This window comes from Puma concolor, chromosome C1 (assembly GCF_028749965.1).
Source record: "Puma concolor isolate L17-30 chromosome C1, mPumCon1.1.hap2, whole genome shotgun sequence".
Lineage (NCBI taxonomy): Eukaryota > Metazoa > Chordata > Mammalia > Carnivora > Felidae > Puma > Puma concolor.
In genome coordinates, this window is record NC_141674.1 from 94,340,595 (window position 1) to 94,364,954 (window position 24,360).

Consider the following 24,360-nt stretch of genomic DNA (forward strand, 5'->3'; position numbering starts at 1 on the left):
TCCCCTTTTTTGATTTCCCCATTCTCCTCTGAAGCTTCCCTTAACCAGAGTTGCCATTTTTTCCTCTTGCGTTGCAAAGGTCTATAAATGTCTATATAAAAATTTGTGCAAAAAGAACACGGGATATCAAAGCTGCAAGGTCCATAAAACCCAGGTGCGTGGGAGGATCCACACATCTGTAGGCCCAGGGCCTGGCCTAGGAGAGTAAGAGCCTTATCACAGCTGCAGAATGTGCTAGTGGTAGATTGGCCTTTCAAATCCAAGCTTTTGTACAGCAATGTCTTTGGGAGCAAGTGGCCACCCACAATCTCTGGCTTCGTTTCTCATATGGGTCCTGAGACGGGCAAGGTATGTGAAGACCCTTTGTAAATGGTTGAGTTATATAAAATGTTGATTATTGCCAACCAGGCTCAAGGTCCAGTGCTCCTTCAATCCACTGAGGGATGAGTTACCCCGTGGCTTTATCACCTGAGGGAACTGTCCCCTGTTAATCAAGAGTTACCACTTACTGAGGGCCAGTTAGGTACCAGGCCCAATATTGATGCTTCTTGAAAGTTCATTTTCCACACAGGAGCTAGCAAATGTTTAGTGCTTACTATGTGCCGGTCACTACTCTGAGCACTTTATATGTAATAGCTTCTTGCTTATAATAACCCTGAAAAGTAGTACCATTATAGTGCTTATTTTGCACATGAGAAACTGGCACAGAAAGGATAAAGAACTTGCCCAAGGTCACAAAATAACGAGAGCCAGAGCCTGGATGCCAACCCAGGGCTCTGTTTGCAAAGCGTGTATGCCCCGTTCCCCACCCCTTCCACCGTGCCCTTTCTCTAATGAATCATTTTTATTCCCAAGCACCTACCACCAGTGCATTCATTTGCTCTTTTAGTCACTTTAGTCGGTACTTAGTATTTGCTCAAATACAGTCCTTGGCAAGAAGATTCTGGGCAAACATCAGCAAGGCCTTGGCCCGGCCTCTGGTATGTCCCACATGTGCCCCCGTCAAGGTAATTTGGGGGCTGTCACTGCTACTTTCCTTTTCAGCCTGAACTTAAATGTCTTTCTCTCCTGGGCCCCAGAGGACTCGTGTGGCTGCCCCACCAGACCCGCTAGGCTTCTCTCCCAGGAGGCCGGCTTCCCGTCTGTCCCCTACTGAACTGCCTGCTCGGGGATGCAGTAGCTGTGCCATTCATTTGGCACTTGGCACTGCCAGCGTCAGGCTGCAGGCTCTCCCATTTACACACTAAAGGGCCTTGAGCTCCTCCAGCTCCAAGCCTCAGTTGGCTTATCTATAAAAATCAGTGTAAAAATAGCACGGTGGTCACGAATAAGACGACGGTAACAGAGACCTACATACCTGGCTGATGAGGAAGAGCACTGCTAACTAACGGCAGCTATTAGTCCTGCTAATGGCCCTTCCCCCTCCAGCCGATGAGAATTTGCATCCATTTCCCGAGGCCCCTGGAAAGGAGACCCCCCTTCGAGGACCAGAACCATGTCTTAGGCCTCCTTATATCCCTCATCCTGAGCTCACTGCTCTAGATAGAGGCGGCTTTCAAAATCAGCCACTCACCTAGCAATTCTGCCGTCATCCTTTGAAGGCCTCTTCTGGACCAGGCCCCGTTCCCGGTGCCCTGGGCATTCAGCTAAACAGAGTCCCACACTCTCACTTTCCTTGACAAGCTCTCAGTCGATGGACAGATGGCTACAACAGCAAGTGAGAGCAGTAATGTGGTCGGCACCGAGGAGAACGTCTGCAGGGCCACATGGGTCCCCCTGGTCCCAGCCGGTGCCCTCCTGGAGAAGAGCCTGGGTGGGATGCCTGCCATTGTCGATGGGGAAGGGAGGGGGCTCGGGCATCTGGGCTCTGAGAGCAGGTACTTTATGCTCATTGCCCCTGCTGAAATGGCTGGGATGAGCCTGGGGCGGGAGGGAGGTATGTGCTCCCTCTGCCTGAGACAGGAAATGCCCAGTTCTGGCAATGCTGGGCTCTGTTCCTGTCTGGGGCTGCAGAAGGTCTGCACTTCAGGGTTGTAATTCAGGTTGATGTGTAAATGCTTGGGGGGAGGTGGGGAAGGAAGATTGAATGCCTCTAATGAGAAGCATTTCCCCATGCCGCCCTGAGACCAGAAACCTGGACTGAAGGGCCTGCTAGCAGCTAGGGCTCTCCACTCTGGGCCTGGGGTCTGTGCCCTGGCCGGGATGAAGATTTAGGGCTTCTCTGGGTGGGCCTCACTGGGGCAGAGGAGCCCTAGCAAAGGGACACTGAGCCTAGCATCTCTTAAATTTGGGATTGCAGGTGGGGCCACTAACCATTTCCTTTTCCAGAAGGGGTGAGCATCCCCCCAACCTGGCTTTGGGGAAACCTGGGACCTAGGCTGAGGGCTGAGGTCACCTTTGGAGTGAGGCTGGGGGCAGGGGCGCCTGAAGACCTGGGCACTGTGTCTTAGGGGTGAGACGCCTAGGGTGTGGAGGAGGAGGGGAGGATGGGAGGACGGGAGGACGGCTAATGGGAAGCAGGTGGAAGGGCTGCCTGTGTCCCAGCCAGGGGACAGGCCGGCTGGGATGGCCCAGTCAGTGGGAGAAACCATCAGCTCACAGATAATCCCAGGGAACAGGCTCCGGGATGCCCATTCATATTCATTATGTGTGAAGTGGGCGGTTGTAAAGTTCGCTTTCTCTTCATTTAGCTGTCACTGGACAGAAAAATATGAGCTGTGGGCAGATGCCCCTGGATGAGAGCCAGTAGCTGGTCTCTGGCCTCCCTGTGCCCTCCCCCACCAGGGCCTCCCTCCCTCACGGTTCGCTTCCAGCCTCTGCCTGCCTCTCCCACTCTTGCTGCATGGATCTCTGGCTTGGCTTTACTGTCTTCTCTAGTCTGTCTCTTTCCCACTTCTGCTTCCTTTGCTTTCATAGATCCTTTCCTCTCTCCCCCACCCCCCACCGCCCCCAAGCTGTGTGAGAGAGGGAATTGTGTTTTTCTTGACCGTCATTCTGTCCTTGACACCCAGCACGATGCCTGGCACAGAGTGGGCCTTCAATAAATATCTGTAGCACAAACTAGTCTTTCTGCATCTCTGACTTTTTGACAACAGAACTCGAAATCTTGCTGGTCGCTCCTTGGGTGAAGAAACTTCTAGTGCAGGGCTCTTAGCCCTGAGTTAGAAATTTGGATTTGAGCCCCAGTTCACTATTGGCCAGCAGTACGAAGGGGGTTGTGTTCATCCGAGGTGCCGGGGCTGCCTCTCCCTACTGCTCGGGCTCTCAGGGCTCACACCTGGACCTCAGAGCCAGTGTCAGTACAGAGAGAAATCACCAGAAGCCAGGCCCTCAAGGGAGGGGAAGGAAGACTGGTTTCTTCTGGGCGATGCTTGAGCCTAGTCACAATGACAGTCTTGGCAGGAAAATCTGACCTGCTGGGGGACGTGCTCCCTCTTTGGGAATAAGCACAGCCCTGGTGTCTTTGTGTGCTTGGGCTTCTCTGTGCCTGGAAGAGGAGGCACGGGGCGGGGTGGCTGGGCTGCTGGCTGAGGCTGAGCTCCTCTGAGCAATGTGGTTGTGTTTACTGGGAGGGTGGGAGGCCAGGCCTGCTTTTTTCCTGCTTTCCCGGCTGTGGAGATAAGGCAGAAAGTGGGGGTGAAGGATAGAATGGCTAATACTCTGAAACCACAAGAAAGAGTCCTGGCTTTCGTCTCTGCCCCACAGCTCAGACTCGCTCCTGGGGCATCTGGGAGCAAGAGGCTGCCCCACCCCCATTGCTCTGGGGTTCTGGCCCAGGGGAGCTCAGAGCTCTCAGTGGGCCCCCATCTTTCATTCCACCTCCCTTCCGCTGCCAGTTCAGCCACAAGCTTATCTCCACTTTCCCACTGGCCTTCCGACCCTCAGGCCCCGATTGCCCCCTTTCCCTTTTGACTCTAGAGTGGGGCTCTTCCTACCACCCGCACGCACTAGCTGAAGCCACAGAGGTCCTGGGTAGGTGACGGGGCCAGGCATGGCATTATCAGCCTTGGGGGCTGTGCTGCAGCCTACCTTCCCCTAGCCCCCAGGATCCCTGCTGGCCCCTCAGGAGGGCCTGGCTGAGCCTGAACCCTGGGCACCGACCAGCTCTAGTGTGACCGAGTGCCAAACCCTGAGGATGCACAATCGCCTGGTCTAGGAAACACTTGCCATCTTTATTATCATGTTGGGCAGCACGCCTTTTTTTTTTTTTTTTTTTTAACCAAAGTCTGGGTTGAGATCTCAAGGGCTTCAAATCTGTGGAAATCTGTTTTATTCTTACCAACATCCAATGCGTAAACCAAGGAAGCCTGCTCTGGCCTGATTCCATAGAAGAGAATCCAAATTTCCATCCCCTTGGAGGGGAAGAGGACTCCATGGCATGTTGGGGGAGGGGCACAGGGCCAGAGCAAGGGATGAGGGATGGCTAGAGCAGAGGCTGCGGGCACCGTTTACACCGACTGGACTGCTGGCTTCTAGGCCCTCGTGAGCTCCAGACGCTGAGCGCTCGCCCCCTGGTGGCGGGAGGGGGAATTAAGGCTGGCCCTAGATGGTCATGCAAGACTGGTTTCCCCTAAGTCACAAAGAGCTTCTTCTGGTTCAACCAGCATCCTCCTCCTTTTATTTTACGGTGTTCCCTGAATGAGGAGCCAATTCAGCCATTTCAGCTGGAGGGATGACAGTTAAATTTGGACAACATCTGAAGGAAGCAGGGCAGTGTCTTCCTCCAGCCCAGAGTTGGATGAAGGGACCTAATGTGTAATAGGAAGAATCCTACCTGCTTTGAACCCCACTTTCTCCTGGGCAGCTCCACCTTATTCTAAGAAAAAAAAAAAAAACAAAAAAACTCTAGCTTATTCCCTGCGGGAGGCTGAGGATCCCAGCTGCTCTGCCTGGGCCTCCGAGAACCATCTGGGGTTTGGAGGCAGAGGTGTGTCCTCTCTGACATCCAGGCTGGGGTGGGGTGGGAGCAGCTGGGAACAGAAAAGGGGATGGGCAGCTTAGTCTGTATGTCCATGCAACCAATCACGTGGTCCAGTTCAGTAGGCTGGGTGGCTCCTTGGATTTCACCCTGAGCGAGATGAGGCTTGGAGACTTATAGTCGCCATCTGGGGAAGACTCAAAGCTGTGGGCCCCCAGGGCAGGGGAAAAGCCGTGGATGGAGTAGATGCCAGGATGGGCTCCGGGGGAGGCCGGCACCCCCATGAAGCCGGCCACATTCCCATGAGTGTGGGAGTATGGAGACATGCACGGGGAGGGCATGCCCTCCGGAGACACGAGGCAGGGTCCCGCGGGGCTCCCAGACCCTGGACTGGGCCACAGGGAGTTCTGCAGCTGAAAAGAGAAGGAGGCCCATGAGTTAGTAACCCAGGGGCTGCCACCCTCACCTAAGGGTTCTGTCTTTGCTCCTGGGGCTCCAGAAACCTACCAGGAAACCTCCACTTGGCCCAGGTCTAGAATCTGCTCCCTCCTACCCCCAACACTCGAAATGGCATACTCAGGAGACCCCTGGCGCGGCTCCTCCAGATGAGGTTTTCTCCAGTGCTTCCTTCGTGCCAGCTGCTCTGCATGCCCCACTCACGAGACAGAAGAGCCCCATTTTGCAGAGCAGAAGTGCTTTACCCACGGTCACACAAAACCCTAATGCTGCTTCAGGTCTCCCTGGGGCCGGAGCTACCCCCATGGGACTTGGCCAGGCCCTGCCTCAGGGGAAGAGGGGTCTCACCGGGGGGTGGCTGTCTGCTCGGGGCAACACAGAGATGTCATAGGGAGACGGGAAGGGGTTCCGCCCCTCCTGGATCTTCCCGTATCGCTCTCGCTTCCGCCACTTCGCTCTGCGGTTCTGGAACCAGACCTGGGGGACAGAGGGGCGAGGCGGAGAGAGTGACAAAGCAGTCCCGAGGAACAGAGCCTGCTGGGGAGAGAGCTGAGGGTGTGTGTCCTCCTGCAGGGTGGGGCGCTGGCTCCTGCCTGGGGGATCTTGAGCTGCGGGAACTTCTAAATCCATGTTGTTCTCAGGGCCAGGAGAACCTGGAATGGAGCCTAGAACAGGCCCAAGTTCAGAGGGGGCTTACTGGTCCCTTGGGCCACCCCCCACCCCCACTCACCAGGCTGAGTCACTCTCTTGGTTCTCCAGCCGGGTTGTGTCACTCAGGGTGTTGTGGGATCTGTGTGGCCTCAGAGGCCCGGGCACTTCCGAGGTGTACCGGTGCCCAGGCTCTAGCCCCACCCTGCCTCTTCTCCTTTCTGTCTGCCCACCTCTCATCCTCAGCCCAGAGCCCGGCCCCTCTCCACAGCCACATCTCTGGCTGGGCAGTAACACTTGGTTCTTCCTAGTTGCCTCCCACCCCAGCTTGCCTTTGAGACAGTCTGCTACCTTGCTACTCCCCGTCTTCACTCGGGCTTCCCCTGCCGGGGCTGCCCATCCCCTCCCCCCGCCACTCTTCTGCCACAAACACACGCGTACATCTCCCCTGGACCTGCGTGGTGTGGTGCTCTGGCATCTCCCTCGTACTTACCACACCCTATTGCCATTATCCATTTTGTAATCTGCGTCTCCTGCTTATTTGCGAGCTCTTGGCGGGTCAGGGGAGCCTGTGTGCTGTGCACATCTGTGTACATATCTGTGACGAAGCTGCCGTTGGGCATACGCCGTATGACCGTTACGTTTACGTGTACCAGTGCGTACATTTTGTATTTCTATCACTAAACATTTGTGTGTCAGGCCCCGAGCTAGATGTCAGCAATATCAAAATGAAACCAAGCCATCCTCTTGCTTTTCAGGGATCTAGCTGGGAACCACAACAAGAGAAGCTGTGTGTGTGTGTGTGTGTGTGTGTGTGTGTGTGTGTGTGTGTGTGTGTACGTGTGAATGCAACCCCACCCCAGCCCCTCACACTCCCCCCATGATCCCTTCACACTCCTATTCGTGCAGGCGGGCGAAGCCACGACAGTTCAAAAGCTCGGCATACCCCCAGCCCCCTAACCCCCAGATACAGAGATCCCAGAGGAGACCTGAGGCAAGGTCAGGGACACACCATCCCAGCCACCCAGCTGCCCGGCCTCTCTTTCTCTACTCTCCCTCCCCTGCAGGCAGCTGAAGGAGTCGAGCTGGTGAGCTGATTGCTTTACTGGGAACTCTTCCCCATCATGCCGTTATCTCTAGAGTCCCCACCGTAGACGTCCACTTGCACTCTGGCCGTGCCCTCTGCATTGTCCTGGGTGGTCGTTTGCTGCTGTCCATGGGGCAGGGCCTACGGGTAGATGCCACGTTCCCGTCAGAGAAAAGAGCCCTACTCTAGGGCCTCAGCCCTCGGGACTCTTTGGGACTAGGTCTGGGAGCCTGCGGCCACCCATGCGACCCCTTCAGGGTTGAAGAGTCCTGGAAGAGGAGCAGGAGGGTGCGCTCCACTTCTCCACAGCAGTTCCACAGCAACAGCTATGCAGACCCTACCCTAGAGGCTCGCTGAGGCACCCGAGACTCAATGGCCTGGACGTCCCCGGCTCATGGAATCTCATGGGCTCTTGTGAATGTTTGGTCTCTCGTCTTGACGGCCTCAGGGCCTGGGGAACCCTGGGAGGACCGTCCTAAAAGTCTGTTTCGGGAGGAAAGCAGAAGCAGGAGGACCCAGCAGAGAAGGGGAAACAGCCCAAGCCCCTCTGGTCCTACACGGAATCCAGCTGTAGGGCCTTCTCAGCCAGGTGGCAGCTGGCCTCTCTGTGGACTGGCCTGCGGGCCCCCACATTCTTCCAGAGCAGGCCCCTGCCCGGGTACCTTCAGACAGAGTGTCCTGAGAGGCTCCATACAGGGTGTGCTAGGCGTGAGCTTTGTCCCTATTGAGTCTCCCCTGTGGTGGGAGAGAGAATGTTCTCCGCCTAGAGGTGACCTCCTCACCTCTCCCGAGAAGCCCGAGTCCCACTCCTCTCCCAGTGCCTCCTGCTTGGTTTCGGGGAGCCTGTCATGCATCATGCCAGTTCAAAACAAGGCAACAACCACCATCTTCCTCTTGGGCCAGGCTTCGACTGAAGCCTCCTTTCCCACTCCCACCCCCTGCTGTCCGCCTTCATGTTCTTTCCCACTTCTGACATGTCTTGGACATGGGCTTCCCTTCTCCCTTTCCCCTGTTCCCTTCCCAGCATCCCTCCATCTCCTCACCCCGCCCCCCCCCCACTTGAAGCTGGCCACAGCCCCATCCAGGAAGCCATGGGGCCTGATCTCTGCTGGGGAGTCTGTGGGGTGGGGAAGAGTCCCTGGCCAGGCTGTCCCAGCCAGGGTCTGGGAGCTGGCAGGACTGACGGTCGCCGGCTCAAGATGGCTTTGAGCATCATGGAGCCTGAGACGCCCCCCGCCCAGTGGGGACCCTCCGACTCTGAGCAGCTACCTCAGGAGCAGCCCTGATATGTGTTCAGCATTTCGTGGCTTCCAAAATGCTGTCACATCTGTGGTCCTCAAAGACTCCTTAAGTAGGGAAAGTGAGGCTGAGCGATCCAATGGCATGCCCCCAGTCACCTGGTCAGCTAGAAAATGGCAGAGCTAGGACTCCCAGACAGGTCTTTGGGCTCCAAGAGGCTACCACTCCCATGAGGCCTAGGCCTCAACTTGGACTGCAAGCCTGTGGCTGCAGCAGAGCTGGGCATGGAGGGGGACCCCAGGGCGGGCAGGCAGGCTGGGGGCAGGCACCTGGGAAAGGCAGCTCTGTGTGGCACTAGTGCCCACCTCTCCCGTGGCCGGGCCCGTGGTCGGGGTGGTAGAGGCGGCCAGAGAGGCCCATGTCCGGAGCGCCCTCACCTGTACCCGGGCCTCGGTTAGGTCCGTGCGCAGAGCCAGCTGCTCCCGGGCATACACATCAGGGTAGTGGGTTTTCTGGAAGACTTTCTCCAGCTCCTCCAGCTGGAATGTGCTGAAGGTCGTGCGGTTACGGCGTTTCTTGCTCTTGTTCTTGGCCAACTCCATGGAGTCAGGGAGTCCCGGGGACAGAGGGACACGCAAGCTGGCCAGACAAGGGCCTGGGGAGCCTTGCAAGTTAGAGGGCCCGTCCCTGGGGCCCCCTCGGCAGTCCAAGGGCAGCTGGGGGAAGCTGGCAGCTTTGGAGGCCTTCTCCTCAGCTGCAATGGAAAACACAAAAAGGAGGATGGAAACCGAACCAGGAGGTTTTGTGGGTGGACTGGGGGAGGGGGAAGAACGTTGACGCTTCAGTCCCCGCCTCCCCCTTCCTTTCTCTTCCCTTGTCCCAGCAGCCACCCTCCATGGGAGCCTGGCATTCGGAGGCCTGCTTGCTGAGCCTCCAGCTGGGGAGGGGGCCCTAGGGAACCATGTGCTCTGTGGTCTGGGCGGATCTGCTGGGGCCGGAGGAGGGTTCATTTCAGGGAAGTGCTTTGTGGTGGTGCATCCCACAGGGTGTGGAGGTGCCAGGATTGGCGCCGTGGCAGGGCCCAGCACAGAGGCGCAGGGGCGGGAGGAGGGGGCGAGGATGGGGTGTTCGACATCTCCCGCCCCTGCCAGGAAGTGCCTCCTTGTCCCTGACTGTGGGCCTTGGTTCCCAGGTCCTCACGCCCATGCATCGGGTCCCAGGTCCAGGCAGGCAATGGACAGGGGCACTCAGATCACTGTTGGCTGGTCTGGCTGTGCCTCATTCTCTGGACCCCGAGTCTCAGGACAATCCCGGCCCTGGGGTATGAAGGGCAAGATGGGATAAAGATGCTTCCAAAAAGATTGTCTCATGCCTCTGAAAACTGTGATGTTTGGGCAAGGACTCGAGCTGCAGCGTTAGAGAGGCAGGAGACAGGCTATGCTCAGAGAAGGAGAGACAGCGGACCAGCGTCAAAACAGCATCCAGCCCCCAACCCCATCATTCTGGTTATTGTCTGCCCCCTCCCTTCTCAGCACAGTTTCTGATGGCTCCCCCATTGCCCTTGATTAGCGAGCAGCGGGGTGGGGGGTCTTGGCTGCAGCTGGGCCCAGCTGCCAGCAGCCCCACTCTGACATGCTAGCCCTCAGGAAGCTTGGAGCTCTGTCACAACCCCAGGGCATGATGAAAAATAGGTCACTGCTGATGCTCCGCCCTCTCCTCTGGAGAGGCCCCCCAGCAGCGCCGCCATGAAATCTCTCCTCGACAGTCCTCCCAGGAGCTCCCGCCACAAAGACGCCCCACTGACTCACGCAGCCCTGCCCTGGCCCTGGCCCATCCCCGGCAGGGGCCTGGGCCCCAGCAGGCCCAGCAAGCTGGCACCAAGAGGCAGTTTCTTCCTTGGGACTTGGTGTCGGGATCACAGCTGTCATCAGGGAAGGAGGGGACCAGAGAGATGGGATTTTCAGGTTCTGGCTCCCTGGCTGCATTACGGAGGACAAGTTGGGCAAGGTCCCCCTCAGCTGGAAGGTGGTGGGTGACCTGCCTGGACCAGCCAGGCTGGGCAGTAAGCTCCATGTTGTGAGAGCCTGCCCCCCGGGGGCTGTGCACGGCAAAAGCCTAGGCGCCGGGTCACAACTCAAGTGGAACATAGGGAAGAAAGGGCACCAGCCACTGACTTCCATTCTTAGCCAACATGTTTTGGTTCTAGAGGGAGGTGCACTGGTAGCAGCTGAGGAATAAGGACTCATGGGAACTGAACCAAATAACTGAATGGTCAGGGAGACTGGGAGACTAAAATTTTCGAGGGCACCCCACGTACAACATCTTTGAGAAGTAGAGTCTTGGGAGTCCTGGGTTCTGAGGGAGGCACTGCTGGACTCCAGGCAAAAAAAGGCTGAGAGTGGCTCAGGGAAGGGGGTCAGGGGAGCACCGATGTCACTGTAGAGGGCTCCCCAAAGCTCTGAGGCCTGCTGATCCGGCTCTTGAGCCTTCGGTGGCTGTCCTAACAGGATCTGCCCAGAGGAAGGGACTAGCTCTGGGCTCTGAGCTGCCACAGCAAGAGAGACAACGGGCAGCAGGACTTTTCAGAATAGCCACCGGAAGAGGGGGCCAAGCCTGCTGGCCTCTGCTGGCCTCCCATGCCTGCCCGTTCTACAGCCCTTCCAAGGGATGGGAGCACTTCTCCCGTCCCTGTTGCCATTGCCCTGAAACCTCCATCTGCCTGGAGGGCTCCAGGGAAAAGCAGGCATTCCTCCCTCTTTGGGGGAACAGGGGCACACCTCACAGAAGAGCAAAGCCCAGTGCTCTGGTGCAGGTGGGATCAATGAAGGGCAGCGGTGGAGGAAAGGAAGGAAAGGCAGAGTAGTTAGGCAAGCCAGCAGTTTGCATCTGAGCTTGTAAAGAGAAGGGTGCATGCACCCCACAGCGCCCAGCACTTTCAAGGTGTGTGCAGGCCGTGTATAGGATTCACTTGCACCTGGTGGGGACACCGTGTGGTTGAGGGGGAGTGCTCATGGTGGAGACTGGTATCCGTCCTGGGGCTCAGCACCAGGGTGTCCACAGCCTGCAAGACCACAACACCACAGCAGAAGTCTGTCGGGCCTGAAAGACGGGAGCCCGTACGGAAACCTCTGAGGCAGCGACGGTGCTGCGTCCCTGACTCTGCTCTCACGCCCGCTGCTCTCCTCCACCCCCGGGGCCGCCAGAGCCCCTGCTAGCGGCTGTCTCAAAGCCAGGGCAGCATCTCGGGAGCAGTACCGCTTGGGACGCCAACCGGGAGCCCCACTGCCCCCTCAGAGAGCGTCCCCTGAGGCCGCACGGCCAACCATCCGGCTTTCAGCTTCCGTGGGAGCCTTCCTCCGAGCCGGCGCCCGCGCCGTTTCCCACGCGATCCGCAGAGCTCGCCAAGGCCTGGGCTCTCGAAGCTCCGGCTGATAACCCGAAACCGTTATGGACAAGAACGCCGTGCGCCGGACTCTAGCGGGGCCTTGGAGCTCTCCCTAGAATTTCCAGCTTTGGCGTAGGGGCCTCAGCCGAGGGCCAGTGATTGGGAATCCTCGAGGTCTGCAGTCGGGCCGATGAGCGCGGCCCTCCAGTTACCCGGCTCGGGGCCTCCGAGTCGGTGGTTCCCAGGTCAGAGAGCCGAGCCAGGGGCGGCCCGGGCGGCCCCGGCGGAGCAGGAAGGAACGGCCGGGCACTGCTCCGGCCCTGTGAGCAGCCGCGCGCACCGGACTCCAAGGGTGGCTGGCACCGCCAGTACGCGGCCAGGGTCTAGGGCAGGGCTGGGCGCTCTCCGCCAAGGGTGCCGCAAAGAGCGGGAGAGAAGCGCCAGACTCTGGAGCGCGCGACTGCCCGGCCTCGGCAAAGATCGCGCCGCAGATGGGGCGCAGCTGCGCGCTCACTGGACTGAGCTGGAAACGCTCGCAGCCCGTCAAGTTAGAGGCCGGGAAATAAGGTGTGTTCCCCCATTGCCACCACTTCCTACCTCGTAGACCGTGCGGCCCTAGTCCCCCGCGGCTGTCCCTCCCCAGCAGCCCCGCTCCCCCGCAGGGACGCGAGCCGCCCGCGCCCACCGAGTTTCGGCCCTGGGCACCCGGGAGGCGAGCGGCGGCCGAGGTCCCAGGCTCGGCTCGCACCCGCTGCGCCTGTTTTTCGTTTGGCCTGTCGTCCGCTCAACTCGAATCGTCAATTTTCTTCTCCCACTTGATCTCATTTTGCTGTTTGCTGCTCTTTTAGGATGTCCTTTATTTTCCTTTCATTTTTTTCCTGCTTCTACTCTTTTTTGTCTTTTCCCTCCTCCAGGTACCCGCTTCGTTCGATCGTTGGATCCTCCGCTTGCTTTTTCTTCTTTTTCTGTTCGCTCTCCGTGTATTTCCTAATGTTCTGTCTTGCTTGCCGACATTCGTTGACCTCTCCTTCTCGCCTCTCTCCTCCGTTGTTTTGTTCAGTGTTCCCTCTTTTTGGTTGTTGTTAACACTCTTCGGGTTTACTTCCACGCATTTCGTTGTTGACACCCTCGCCGTCGCTGGGCCGGTCCCTCCACGCCCCGTCGCTCATTCAGCTTCAGCGCTCTCCGCACTTTGCCCATCCTGGCTTCCCCGCGGTGCGTGAGGGACCCGGTGCGCCCAGCAGGGACGCGGGCCCGAGGGGTGGGTCTCAGCCGACGCGCGCGCGCCCAGCTAGGCCGGGTACCTGTCCCCGGCGGTGCTCCTGAAGCTGCGCGGCCGCCGCCGTCTGGCTGGGATCAGAGGAGCCAGGCCAACTGCTTCTCATTAAGTCCCAACTGTGGTTTTTATCAGGAGAGCCTCTTTCAAAGGGCACAGACACGGAGCTCCGCGGACTCGCTCATTTCCTCCGCTGACCCCCACACACCTCCCCGCCCTCCCCTACACATTCCCATTGCCCCGGCTGAGCGAAGGCCTGAGCTGCCTGACCACTCTGTGGAGGCCCGCGAGGCGCCAGCGGGGTGGAGGCGGATTGGGGCCGACTTCAGAGGATTCAACTCTGGGCCTAAGGTGCGGGATGCGGCAGCGCAGATGGGCGGGCGCCCAGACTCCTACAGGTAGGTCGGTGCAGCGGGTGTCGGCGGGGCTGCGGGCCCGCGTTGCAGGCCCCGGTGGTCAGGCGCGTTCTGCGTCCATCTGGCCTCAGCGCATGGGGCACCGGCCCGGGGCCCGAGGAGCCCAGGGGACAGGCCCGCCAGGCTACTCTCGACGGCCCCAGAGGTGGCGATCCAGTGCGAGGAAGCCCAAGACTGCGAGAAGGGCGGCCCTCCCCGTGCATAACGACGGGGAGGCCAGGTTGGTCTGAGAAATAAGAACACAGTTATTCGGTATCGAGAATGGCCCCGGCACTCCGGGAACAGCCGCGGCCGCGCCGCCCAAAGCCTAACGCGCTGGCAGCGCCTTCCCTTCGGAGGCCGGGCCTGGGAGGAGAAGCCAGTGGAGGCCAGGCCGCAGCCCCCTGGTGTCCTGCTTGGCCCCTCCAGGTCGGGGCCCAAGCTCAGGACCCTGAACGGACGCCAGACACAAAAACCGAACTTCTCTCCCCGCATCGGGACCACGGGCTCAGTGCGGGGCCCAGGCCCTGGGCCCGGTCCCGGCTTCTGGGTCAGTGGCAGTTCCAGTCCAACTCCGGCCAAGCAGGATTTCTCTTTCCCGCCTCCGGTCGCCTTCGGGCCCGACTGGGCCGGGGGCCGTCGCAGCTCCACCCTCGAGCGACCTCCCCCTCCCCTTTCCCGCCACCGGAGGCTTGAGCGGCTCTGCCTCCCGCACCGCGCTGGCTTTGCCCGGCCGGGACCAGCGCCGGTGGGCCTTGTGAGGGACCCGTGGCGACGACGGGCTAGAGGGTCAAAACAGTGGAGAGCTGGGAGAGCGGGCGAGGGAAGCAGGGAGGCCCGGGCGGGCCGGGGAAGGGTGGGTGAGCGGGTCGGGGCTGAGCGCTACGCCCGCGCCGCGCGTTACCTTCCGCGGGGCCCTCGTAGAAGTGGCTGCCGTTGAGCGCCGGGCCGGGCCCGAGGTCCTGCAGGTACTTGGCGGGCGGCTTGGCCGGCTCTGGGAGGTAGGGCTCCAGGGGTCCGCAGGCCGGAAAACGGGTCAGGCGCGGGCCGCGGAGCGGCGCGGGGTGCAGGTGAGGCGCGCCGGCGGGGGTCCCGTGGGGGCCCGGTGGCTCGTCCCCCGAGGCCGCGTAAGGGCCGGGCCCGGGCCCCACGCCGAAAGGCGCGCAGCGCTCGGGGTCCATGCCGGCTCCCGGCGCACAGGCCGCCGGGGCTCCGGGCCTCGCGCTGCCCGTGCGGCCTGTGAGCGGCCGCCAAGGGGGAGGGACCTGGGCTCGGGGGCGCGGAGCCCCCGGGAGCGGCGCGCGCCGCGGGGGGGCGGGGGACAGGGGAGGGGGCCGCGCCTCTGACTTAATGCTGGAACCATCCACGTCACGTGCAGCCCCGCGCGGGTTAACCCCTCGGAGCCCGGGAGCCCCCTGCTTCACCCCAGCCCCCGTATTCGGAGGCAGTTCGAGCACAGGGAGGAAGCCACCTTCTCTCGACGGCAGGGTCCGCTTTGTCTGCACACCTTGGTGAGTCCCTCGCTCAGAGCAGCAACCTCGGTCCTGATACCCTGCCTGGAGGCTCTTGCCCCTAGGGGCTTGAGGCACCTGGGGGGAGAGCCTCCGCTCCCAGCGAACACTTTTAGGCCTGGGCTCCTGACAGAAACCTGGGATCAGGGCGGGGTGGGGGAGGGGCTGGGCTGGGACTTTAACCCAAGCCTTTGCTAGGAGCTGGAAAAACGTTGCCTCCAGCAAAAACACCTCTCTTGGGGATTCCTTGTTCCTCACGGGGACGGGAGCCCTTGAGAGAGATGTGTGGAAACAGCACTACTCCGGGAAAGGGGGCTGGGAAGCTTGGGCCTGGGCACTATCATTAATTAGCTCTGGGACCTTGAACTGTCACTAGTGTCCTCATCTGACTCTGGAGGCTGGATTGAGTCAATCCTTAGAGCTTTTCTGTGTATTCCTGGTGGGTCTGAGAAGCGGAGACAGGGCCAGAAGGGACAGGGTTCAGCAGAGGTTGACTTTGGAGCAGGTGGAGGAGTACCTAGAGGGTTTGGGGTTTGAACAGGAGGCATGGAGTGGATACCTCTCAAATGATCTGGAAGTGCCTGGGGATCCACTGGGGAAAGGCTGGTGGTAGGTAGCCCAGACCTCAGGGCCCTGCTGCCCCAGGCCTGCCATTTTGCAGGGAGGTGAGGGTAGGGTGGCATGTCCTAGAAGTTGAGCCTCCCAGCCAAAAGGAAGCATAGGACTAGCGAAGTAGCTTGGAATTTCTGAGAAGAGAAACAACCCCCACCCTAAGACCTGGGAAGAAAGTCCTGAGGACCCTGGAACCCTGCTCACTTGTGTGGATTGAGGGGTTCCTAAGTCTGGGTTACACTGCTTTTTATTTTCATACTTCCAGGGACTAGTGAGAGGGGTGGGGAGTCAAATATCATTTGTATTTCATTTGAATTCTCAATTTTTAAAGGAATCCAAGAGGTCTGGTGTGAACACCTCCCTCTTCCGCTGGGGGCTTAAAGGGGGTTTCTTGGCTGTCCTCAGCCAGAGTTGGGCTGTAAATCAAGGCCAAACAGGAACCAGAAGCCTTGCATCTCACAAGTAGTCATTAAGCCATTATTAAACATACCGTAACTTCTCTGAAGCCTTATTGGTTTAAACACCACATTGGAGGCATTATGGCCATTAGGGCCCCTAATCACAGACTGCAGGCTGGGGCGGTGGGATGGGAGCACCTGGGGCTGGAATTTCCAGCCAAGAGGGAGGCTCAGCTCAGAATTAAGCTTCCTCTCTGACCTCACCAGGAAGATCCATTCTCTAGGATCCAGTGGATCGCAGCTCTGGGCAATCCATTTGCATTGACCACTTTTGCTCGTTAATAAGGTTTTCAATAGTTATGGGGCTAGGGCTGTGGATACTGTCGACTTTTTAGGAGGATGTCAGCGTCAACTCAGGACACTGCTTCTGTTCAACAAATCATCAAGCAGCTTATTGTGAGCGATGTGAGTAGGACGCAAGAAAAATATCACCAGCAATTTAAACAAGGCAGCTTGGCTTAAATGCCAAGTGTTTTGCCTCAGGTGGTAACCTTTCTCAGCCTCAGGTGTCTTGTCATAAAAATGGGCCATGCTTGGCGGGATGGACGAAGGATTTTTGAGAAGCACTTCTGTTTTGATGGACGTGATGAACTGTGTTAATTAACGAGATCATTATTACCATTACAATACCCAGAAACAGCAGCCCAGGGTTCTGAGTTCCATCACTGAATTGGCGGAAGACTCCTGGCCCCAGGCTGCATGGGCTACAGGCTGGGGCCGATCAGAGAGACCTAGGGACTCACACCCCAGCCCAAGCGCAGAAGCCCCTCCTGCCATTCCCCACTCTCTGAACAGAACCAATTTCCATGCTGCCAGTTGAACTGAGGCAGCAGAAAGCCCCAGCGGACATTCAGATTGGATGCGTAGATAGAGTTGCCCTACTGAGAGGCTTTTTTCCTAGGGTCATGCAAGACAGGGTACAGCTTTCCTGTTCCGCTTTTAAACCACTAGTGCAAACGCCTATCTGTATGAGGTCTGGAAAGAGTTTGATGGGGCAGAGGTGCATAGAAAACACAAAAAATGGCACTCTTAGAGATACTTAGTTTTTCTGTTAGGAGGGCTGAGAGATCCTGGAGTACACAGGGGCCCTCATTTTACAGATAAAAACAACAGCTGACTTATCTTGCAGCATGCCAGGCACTGTCTGACGTATCCTGTAGACACCGGTTTGTTTAATTCTCACAACAACTCCATGAAGTAGGCACAACTATTATCCCCATTTTACAGAGAAGAGCCTGAGGCCACAGAAGGAGCCATTTGCCCAGAGTGGACACAGCCACTTAGTGGCAGAACCAGAACTTATGCCCAGATCCACGGTCTCCCACCTGACTCTGACCATCAGTCCTTCTTCAGCCAACATGACAAATCTGAAATGATTCAGTGCACACCCTCCTTTTCCCGGAGGAAGGTTGGGACTTTTTCCTGAAAAGGAAGTTGAGGCCAGAGTGGATCAGGGACAGAGTTGGCCCAAGGTGGAGCCACACTACTGCCTTCCTGATCACCTAGTGGCAGTTTATTGAGACATGCCTCACCCAGCTGTGGTGGCTGGGATAGTAGGTGGAGGGTGTTTTCTGCTAAGCTGATACCAAATGAAACACAGCGGCTAACACCTGAGAGGTTTTTACGACCCACTGACACAGCCAGATGTGGGGCAGAGGTTTAAGAGAATTTGCGAGTTTCCCCTTTGTGCTGCTTAATAATAACCAGTTCCGTTACAATAGTGTATATCCACGGACTAAGTGAGATGAGCTGATGGGATGATCCAGATCATTCTAGGTCCCATCATGAAAAAACTCAAAACAACAAAAACCACCACCCCAAAACTAAAACTTTCCACCCGCTGAGAAAAACTGCTTTTGAAATCAAAATGAGTCATTTGGGGCGCCTGGGTGGCTAGTCGGTTAAGCACCCGGCTCTTGATTTTGACTCAGATCATGATCTCACGGTTCGTGAGTTTGAACCCCGCATTGGGCTCTGCGCTGACAGCGAGGGGCCTGCCTGGGATTCTCTCTCTCTCTCTCTCTCTCTCTCTCTGTCCCCCACCCTCCAAATAAATAAATAAACATTAAAAAAGTAAAATAAAAACGATGCTTACTGGCTATGTCTATGCAGCTGTTTTACATTAGCTAATTGTTTCATTCATTCATTCATTCATTCATTCATTCATTCATTCATTCAATAGGAGGACTCACTATGTGACGAGCATTTGTTGGCCCTGCCATACAGACGTGACTCCCGCCTTCATGAGGCACACACTTTGCTGGAATGGAAGTGTCTCCCCCACAGCTGACACAAGCATCATTTGGACGTGAATTAGAACGGGATCTGGTCTCGAGAGCAGAGTTCCTAGCTTCCAGCCTCACCTGTAAGGTCAGTTCTTGAATTAGGGAGCCGGTCCCAACTACTGCTTTCTTTGGTTTTGGACCACCCTCAGCCTGCACCACATGAAGGCGAACGTTCTTCCCTTTGTCCCCAGTGGCTATCCAAAAGGGGCCGGAACAGCGGGAAAGATGTAAACCCAGATCTGCCACATACGAAACTTCCTTCCAGACAGGAAAAACTCCGTTGCTTTGTATTTTTTTCTTCCAATGGAAGATAGTTGGTATTACCCTTGTCTTGTTTAGACTCTGAAATCCTAAATTGATCCCTATGAAAATTCTGGGTTTGGGAGCCTAAGTAGATTGTTTCTCATTAGTGACATTCTTCCTGGAAGGTCAGGCTAAGGAATGGTAAATAAACCCTCAGATCCGGTGCTTCCTCCTTACCCATGATTTTTAAAAGAAAGAAGGAAGGGGGTGGGAAGCTTTGGGCTGTGGATATACCCAGAATCCTGGGCTGTGATTCTGACAATCCAGGCTGTAGTCTGTGCTGTGGGGTGAAGTTTCTGGGGAGTTACGGAACTATTTTTTCTCTTCCGTTCATTTGATCTGTTTTGCTGGGAGAGTCACTTAACCTGCCGGTACCTCCGTTGCTCTCCTGGAAGAGGACAGGGATAGGATTTTGTAGGCCAACTTCACCGGAATGAACAAAACAGTGTTTATACAGATGTTTCTTGAGCCCGACTCCACCCTGAACCTATATTTCCCTGCTTTTGCTCTCTGCCCGCCTCCCTGGGGTCAGGTCGGGATGGGGGCAGTGAACAGAGAGGCGGAGCTAGGTCTGGGATGTGTCCTGAGTGCCTGGTGTGGCCCGATGTCTGCCTAACTGCCTTTGTGTGAAGGTAAATGAGTTCTGTGGCAAGGGCCAGCTCAGACCAGGAGAAGTGATTTTGTGGGAGAGTTTTCTATGAACTCATTCTTGGTGTAAAACAGAAGGAGGCAGGTTTGGACTTCTTGGCAGTTCGAATACTTTGATCAATTAGTATCGTGCATTCATGTATTCATCCAGCATTTAAAAAAATTTTTAATGTTTATTTATTTTTGAGAAGAGGGGCAGGGGCAGAGAGAGGGAGGGAGACACAGAATCCGAAGCAGGGTCCAGGCCCTGAGCTGTAAGCACAGAGCCCGACATGGGGCTCGAACTCATGAACCACGAGATCATGACCTGAGCTGAAGTCGGACGCTTAACCCACTGAGCCACCCGGGCACCCCTCATCCAGCATTTATTGAATGCCTGCCGTGTGCCAGACATTGGGGCTGCACAGTGAGGAATGAGTCAGGGAACAGAACACTTACTCCCACGGCTTTTCCGGGCTGGCAGGAGAGACACGGAGCAATGGGCACGTAGATCACAGGGGCCATGGTGGCCGTGAGACAGGCACCTGTCCTGGCCTTGGGCTGGGGGCAGCTGGTCAGGGAGCACTTCCAGGTAGAAAACTGAGTGGGGCTTAGGAGGGGAAGAGGTATGGAGGGGGCAGGGAGAGAAGGCATCCAGAGAAAACGGCTCAGAGGAGGGGAAAGAGGAAGCCAAGTTTGGGGAACTTGGATTTGTTGAATTGCTGGGGCCAGGGCTGGAAGAGTCCCTGCTGAAGTGGGAGGAAGAGAGACAAAGGCAGAGGCGTCCACCTGAATCGAGAGACTCCAGGGGGAGGGCAGGACGGTTCCACGGGCATCCATTCATGCCAAGCCCAGCTTCAAGCACCGGATTTGCAAGTGGGAGATGAGGAGGAGCAAGCCCCGTGGCCCAGCGGCCCCCTGACTTTCAGGGGGCATAAGGACCCACACCTAGCAGGCAGGTAGTAAATAACAGGAAGAGAAAAAGTGGAGAAGAAGAAGAACCAAGTGCATCTGTTTGCTGGGCGCCCTGAGGTGGAGGGTTGGAGGAGGGGCAGCTGGGCTGCGTGATGCAGGCCAAGTGTGGCAATCTGGGAGGCCTTTTGTAGAAGAGTTTTTGGCTCTTACCGGGAATGCTGGCTGGGGCACCTCTTGAACTCATTCCAGCAGGAAATCCATTGGTTCCAGAGTGTAGATTCCAGATTTGTTGTTTTATAGGGCTAACAAGTATGTAATTATCACATTTGGGGCCCTTCAAAGGAAATGCAAACACACACCACAGAACACCCTCAGCCCTGTGAGCGGGGTGCACCCCAGAGTTCCAGAAGGCGCTCACCACCTTGCCACAGATATACATCCACCCCAGTCCGCTGCCTGCTCCTGCACTGGAGGAAGGCAGAGAGTGAAGTTTATGAGAGACTGGGAGAAAAGTAAGTGGACAAGGGTAAAAGGGCCTCTGCCTGGCCTCCTCTGGGGTCACCAGGGCAGGAGAGGTAGTGGGCCAGGTAATAGTAATAATAATAATAATAATAATAATAATAATATCCCCCAGTTACAGAACACCTACAATGTGCCAAGCAAACAACATCTCATTTTGTCTTTACCTTGTTACAAAGTTGGCGTTAATATCCCCATAGTCAGTCATCCAGTACTGAGTAACCCATCACCCCAACGCTTGGTAGGCTTAAAGCAACAATGGTCAGTGACTGTGGGCCAGGGATTCAGGAGCAGCTTGGCTGAGTGGTGTGCCTTGGGGGGCTGCAGTTCTCTGAAGGCTTGATGCAGGCTGGAGCATTGATTTCCAAGGCGGTTCGCTCACATAGTTGATGTCGGCTGTTGATGGGAGGCCTCAGTTCCTCCCCGTGTGGACCTTTCCATCTGGCTGCTTGGGTGTCCTCACGGCGGGGCGGCTGGCGTCCCCCGCAGCGAATGATCCAAGAGACCACGGTGGAAGGTGCAGTGCCGTTTATGGCCTGGCCTCTGAAGTTACACACCATTACTGTGGCCATATTGTGCCGGCCACACAGTTCTTCTCGGTTCCGATTTAGTGTGGGAGGGGATCTCACAAGCATGGGGCCGTTGTGGAGACTGGCTACCCAGACTGGGCTCAGAAAGCTGCCTGTATCCCACTGCTGCAAAGTACTGCAGCTATTCACACTCAAGGTGCCTGACTCCAAAGGCTCTAATGCCAAATGTTGGCTCAGAAAGACTGGCTGTACTGATGAGTTCAGAAGAGTCCCTGAAGGGGCAGGATGAGGAGGCTGGCGGGTGAGCGGCAAAGCCCGGTGGCCGGTGAGAGCCACGCTCACTGCCTGTCTTGAGGAAGACCGGGGAGGTACGGAAATGGGGACAGGTGTGCCCTGTTTTTTTCCGTACCCTGAGTGTTCAGCGGTCACAGCACACGAACTCCTAGGGGCTCCCTTAGTACAGCGAGCTGATCTCGGGGCTCCACGGGGGCTCCTCACCCATGTGGGTGGAGGAAGGAAGCCGACTCACCTTTTCCCTGAGCAGGATACTACAGTCCGCTATATGCATTGCTGTCAGCTTAGCAAAGGGAACCCTGGCCTTAGGCCTTGAACTGAGTGACGGGGGATCGGGAGGGGGGCTGTGTTGAGAGCCCACTCTGAGTTCAGCCTGAACTAGGCATGCCACTTTTTAAAACGGCATACAACCCACCCAGGAGGTAGATGTTATTATTTCTGCTTCACAGATGATAACACAGAACTCTGAGAAGTAAGTCATCCAGGGTGTCATATACTTCCTAAACGTGGAACCAGGATGGACCTCCAGGCGGGCAGCCTGATCAGCTTGCACCGTGCCGCCTTGAGTCTTTTCAGACAGACCTGGGGGATGTGAGCTGTGCTTTCGCCCCAGCCATTCAGTGAATCTGAGCCTTGGGTGGGGCAGAGATGGTGCTGGGCAGAAATTGGGGTGGGGGTGCATTTTTAGCACCCCCATTCCAAATTCTGGGTGGATCCTTCTTACTAGACTTTGTTTCCTCCTGGGGAGACAAGATGTGGACACGTGAACAATTGCCCAGTGAAATGAGAATGTTTGCTAAGTGTGAGACAGGCCGCCGTTGCTGAGGAACAAACACAGGCAGGAAGGCATGGTGTATGCTAAGTCCCCTCCAGGTGGAGAAGACAACTGCCGGGTGGTCATGAGCATATCAGCACCCATCGCTGGACTCCCAGATGCACAGCCCTGGGGACCAAAGCAGAGGGCCGTTGCCCCTTGCAGAGAGTCCTTGGAGATGTCTGAGCTGTGGTCTGAGAAGATGTGAAGGGTCAGCAAAATATGGACAGATGGAGAGGAGGGTAGTTGCTGAGCCTACCTAGGTCAAGTGGTCAAGTGACCAAGGCTGAGCCTAGACACAGACACACACACACACACACACACACACATATATATATATGGTTTTTTAATGTTTATTTATTTTTGGGAGAGAGAGAGAGCGTGCAAGTGAGGGAGGGGCAGAGAGAGAGAGAGGGACAGAGGATATGAAGCGGGCTCCATGCTGACAGCAGCAAGCCTGATGTGGGGCTTGAACTCTCGAAGATCGAAATCGCAAACTGTAGCAGACTGAGTCGAAGTAGGATGCTTAACCGATGAGCTACGCAGGTGCCCCCCCCCCCCCCCCCGCTGCCATTATCTGCATTTTAAAGATGAGGAAACTAGAGCACAGAGAGAGTCACTTGCCCCAGGTAGCCAGGGGATATGGAAGAAGGGGACACAGTCAGTGTGTAAGAGAGTGGTCCTGGATGACGTGGCTAAAGCCTGAACCTAGGGTGTGGCTGAGAGAATGATGAGGGATGGTTGGAAGGAAGAGATATTTAGTCGGAAGAAGTGACAGACTGATTGCCATGGTTGGGGGGGGGGGGTTGTGGTGTATGGATGACCAGCAGCCCAGAGAATGGGCGCTGCAGAGACAGGGCACAGGGATATGCCTTCAGGGGACATTTTGAACCTCTGAGGCAGATGTCCATCCAGAAAGGGGTCCTTCACTCAGTATGCATTGCCAGCTGCGAAGTCAGGGCTACTCTCTGGACTTTGGGGCAGAGGGAGGAAGGCTCCAAGTGGACTTGCCAGGCTCTGGAATCCTATGATCACTGCCATTCTGGTGCCAGCACTGGGCATACCAGGTTCTGAGTGAGAGCAGGGCTGAGAGCTGGCTCTCTTGCCCCTCAGGGAGTATGGGGCCTGGCTGGGAAGCCTCCGGAGGGAGTGGAGGCGGAGAGGTAGAGAGCCCAGCCCTGGGGTTGGCATGATTCCTGGGAAACAAGCAGGATGCTTTGGGTGCTGGATGAGGAACGCTGGAGAAGACCAGGCCTGCAGCTGTTCTGAACTGACCTGTGTAGACTGTCCAACACTTGGTCCCTTTAAATGGGTGGGCAGAGCCTGAGCCCTGAGCTGCAGGGAAGATGGCTCTCTCCACAGAGGTCCCAAACCTTGGAATTGAGAGGACAGTGATGGTCGCAGAAGCAGCTCTTGCCTTTGGGGGTGGGGGTGCTGCGCCAGGCCAGGGCTCTGCGGTGGGGGTACCAGGGGTTGCCGGTCTGCTGTGGGAGTCTTGGGCTCTGTCAGCGGGGTGTGAACATGGCGTGTGCATGTGTGGAGTATGTGTAGCTGGGTCTCCCAATTTGGGAGAAGCCTCAAAGCCTGCATCTGCTTTGCAGGGGGGCGGGGTGGGGGGGCTTGCAGCCGAAGCAGGCAAGCCCTGGATTTGGTGGGGTGCATACAGGGGAGGGTATCCGTAACCACACACAGACCCCGGGACGTCTGGGGAAAAGCAGCTCTGTAGGCACATTCACACCAGATCCATTGGACAAAGAGACCGGATATTTTGCTGTTTGATAAACTTCATAAAACAGTGGAGCTGAGTGATTTTGCTGCTGCCTGAATGGAAGTATTCTAAGAACCCATGCCAAGAAGATAAATAAGGCTGTGGCTCCAGGAGAGGAGCTGAAACAAATGTGCAGCGAGAGGTACATCAAAGTAAAACTAGTTCTCCTGACGACCGGGGGTTCTGCGTGTGGCCAAGTGTGTGCGTGTGCGTGTGTGTGTGTTGGGGCAAATGTTTGGCAGACACTAGGCTACATCGAGGGGCCTGGAGATGTACCCTGGGCTCCTGCCAATCCCTCTGAAGGCAGCCCTCTACACAGC

At 56.8% G+C, this 24,360-nt stretch overlaps 1 protein-coding gene across 1 annotated transcript; it reads right to left on the minus strand.

Annotated features, from left to right (window-relative positions):
* Window positions 1–4,253: 4,253 nt before the first annotated feature.
* On the minus strand, window positions 4,254–14,613 carry ALX3 (ALX homeobox 3). Its single transcript, XM_025912161.2, has 4 exons — window positions 14,309–14,613; window positions 8,786–9,102; window positions 5,723–5,851; window positions 4,254–5,331 (listed from the first exon to the last, which is right to left on the minus strand). Exons 1-4 carry the CDS (start codon window positions 14,583–14,585, stop codon window positions 5,023–5,025), a joined length of 1,032 nt encoding a protein of 343 aa, XP_025767946.1. The 5' UTR covers window positions 14,586–14,613; the 3' UTR covers window positions 4,254–5,022.
* Window positions 14,614–24,360: the final 9,747 nt, after the last annotated feature.

Coding starts and splice junctions, on each gene's coding strand:
- ALX3 (XM_025912161.2), bottom strand. CDS start 14,585: ATGGACCCCGAGCGCTGCGCGCCTTTCGGCGTGGGGCCCGGGCCCGGC. Junction 9,103..14,308: donor CTACGAGGGCCCCGCGGAAG/GTAACGCGCGGC, acceptor TTTCCATTGCAG/CTGAGGAGAAGGCCTCCAAA. Junction 5,852..8,785: donor TAACCGAGGCCCGGGTACAG/GTGAGGGCGCTC, acceptor TCTGTCCCCCAG/GTCTGGTTCCAGAACCGCAG.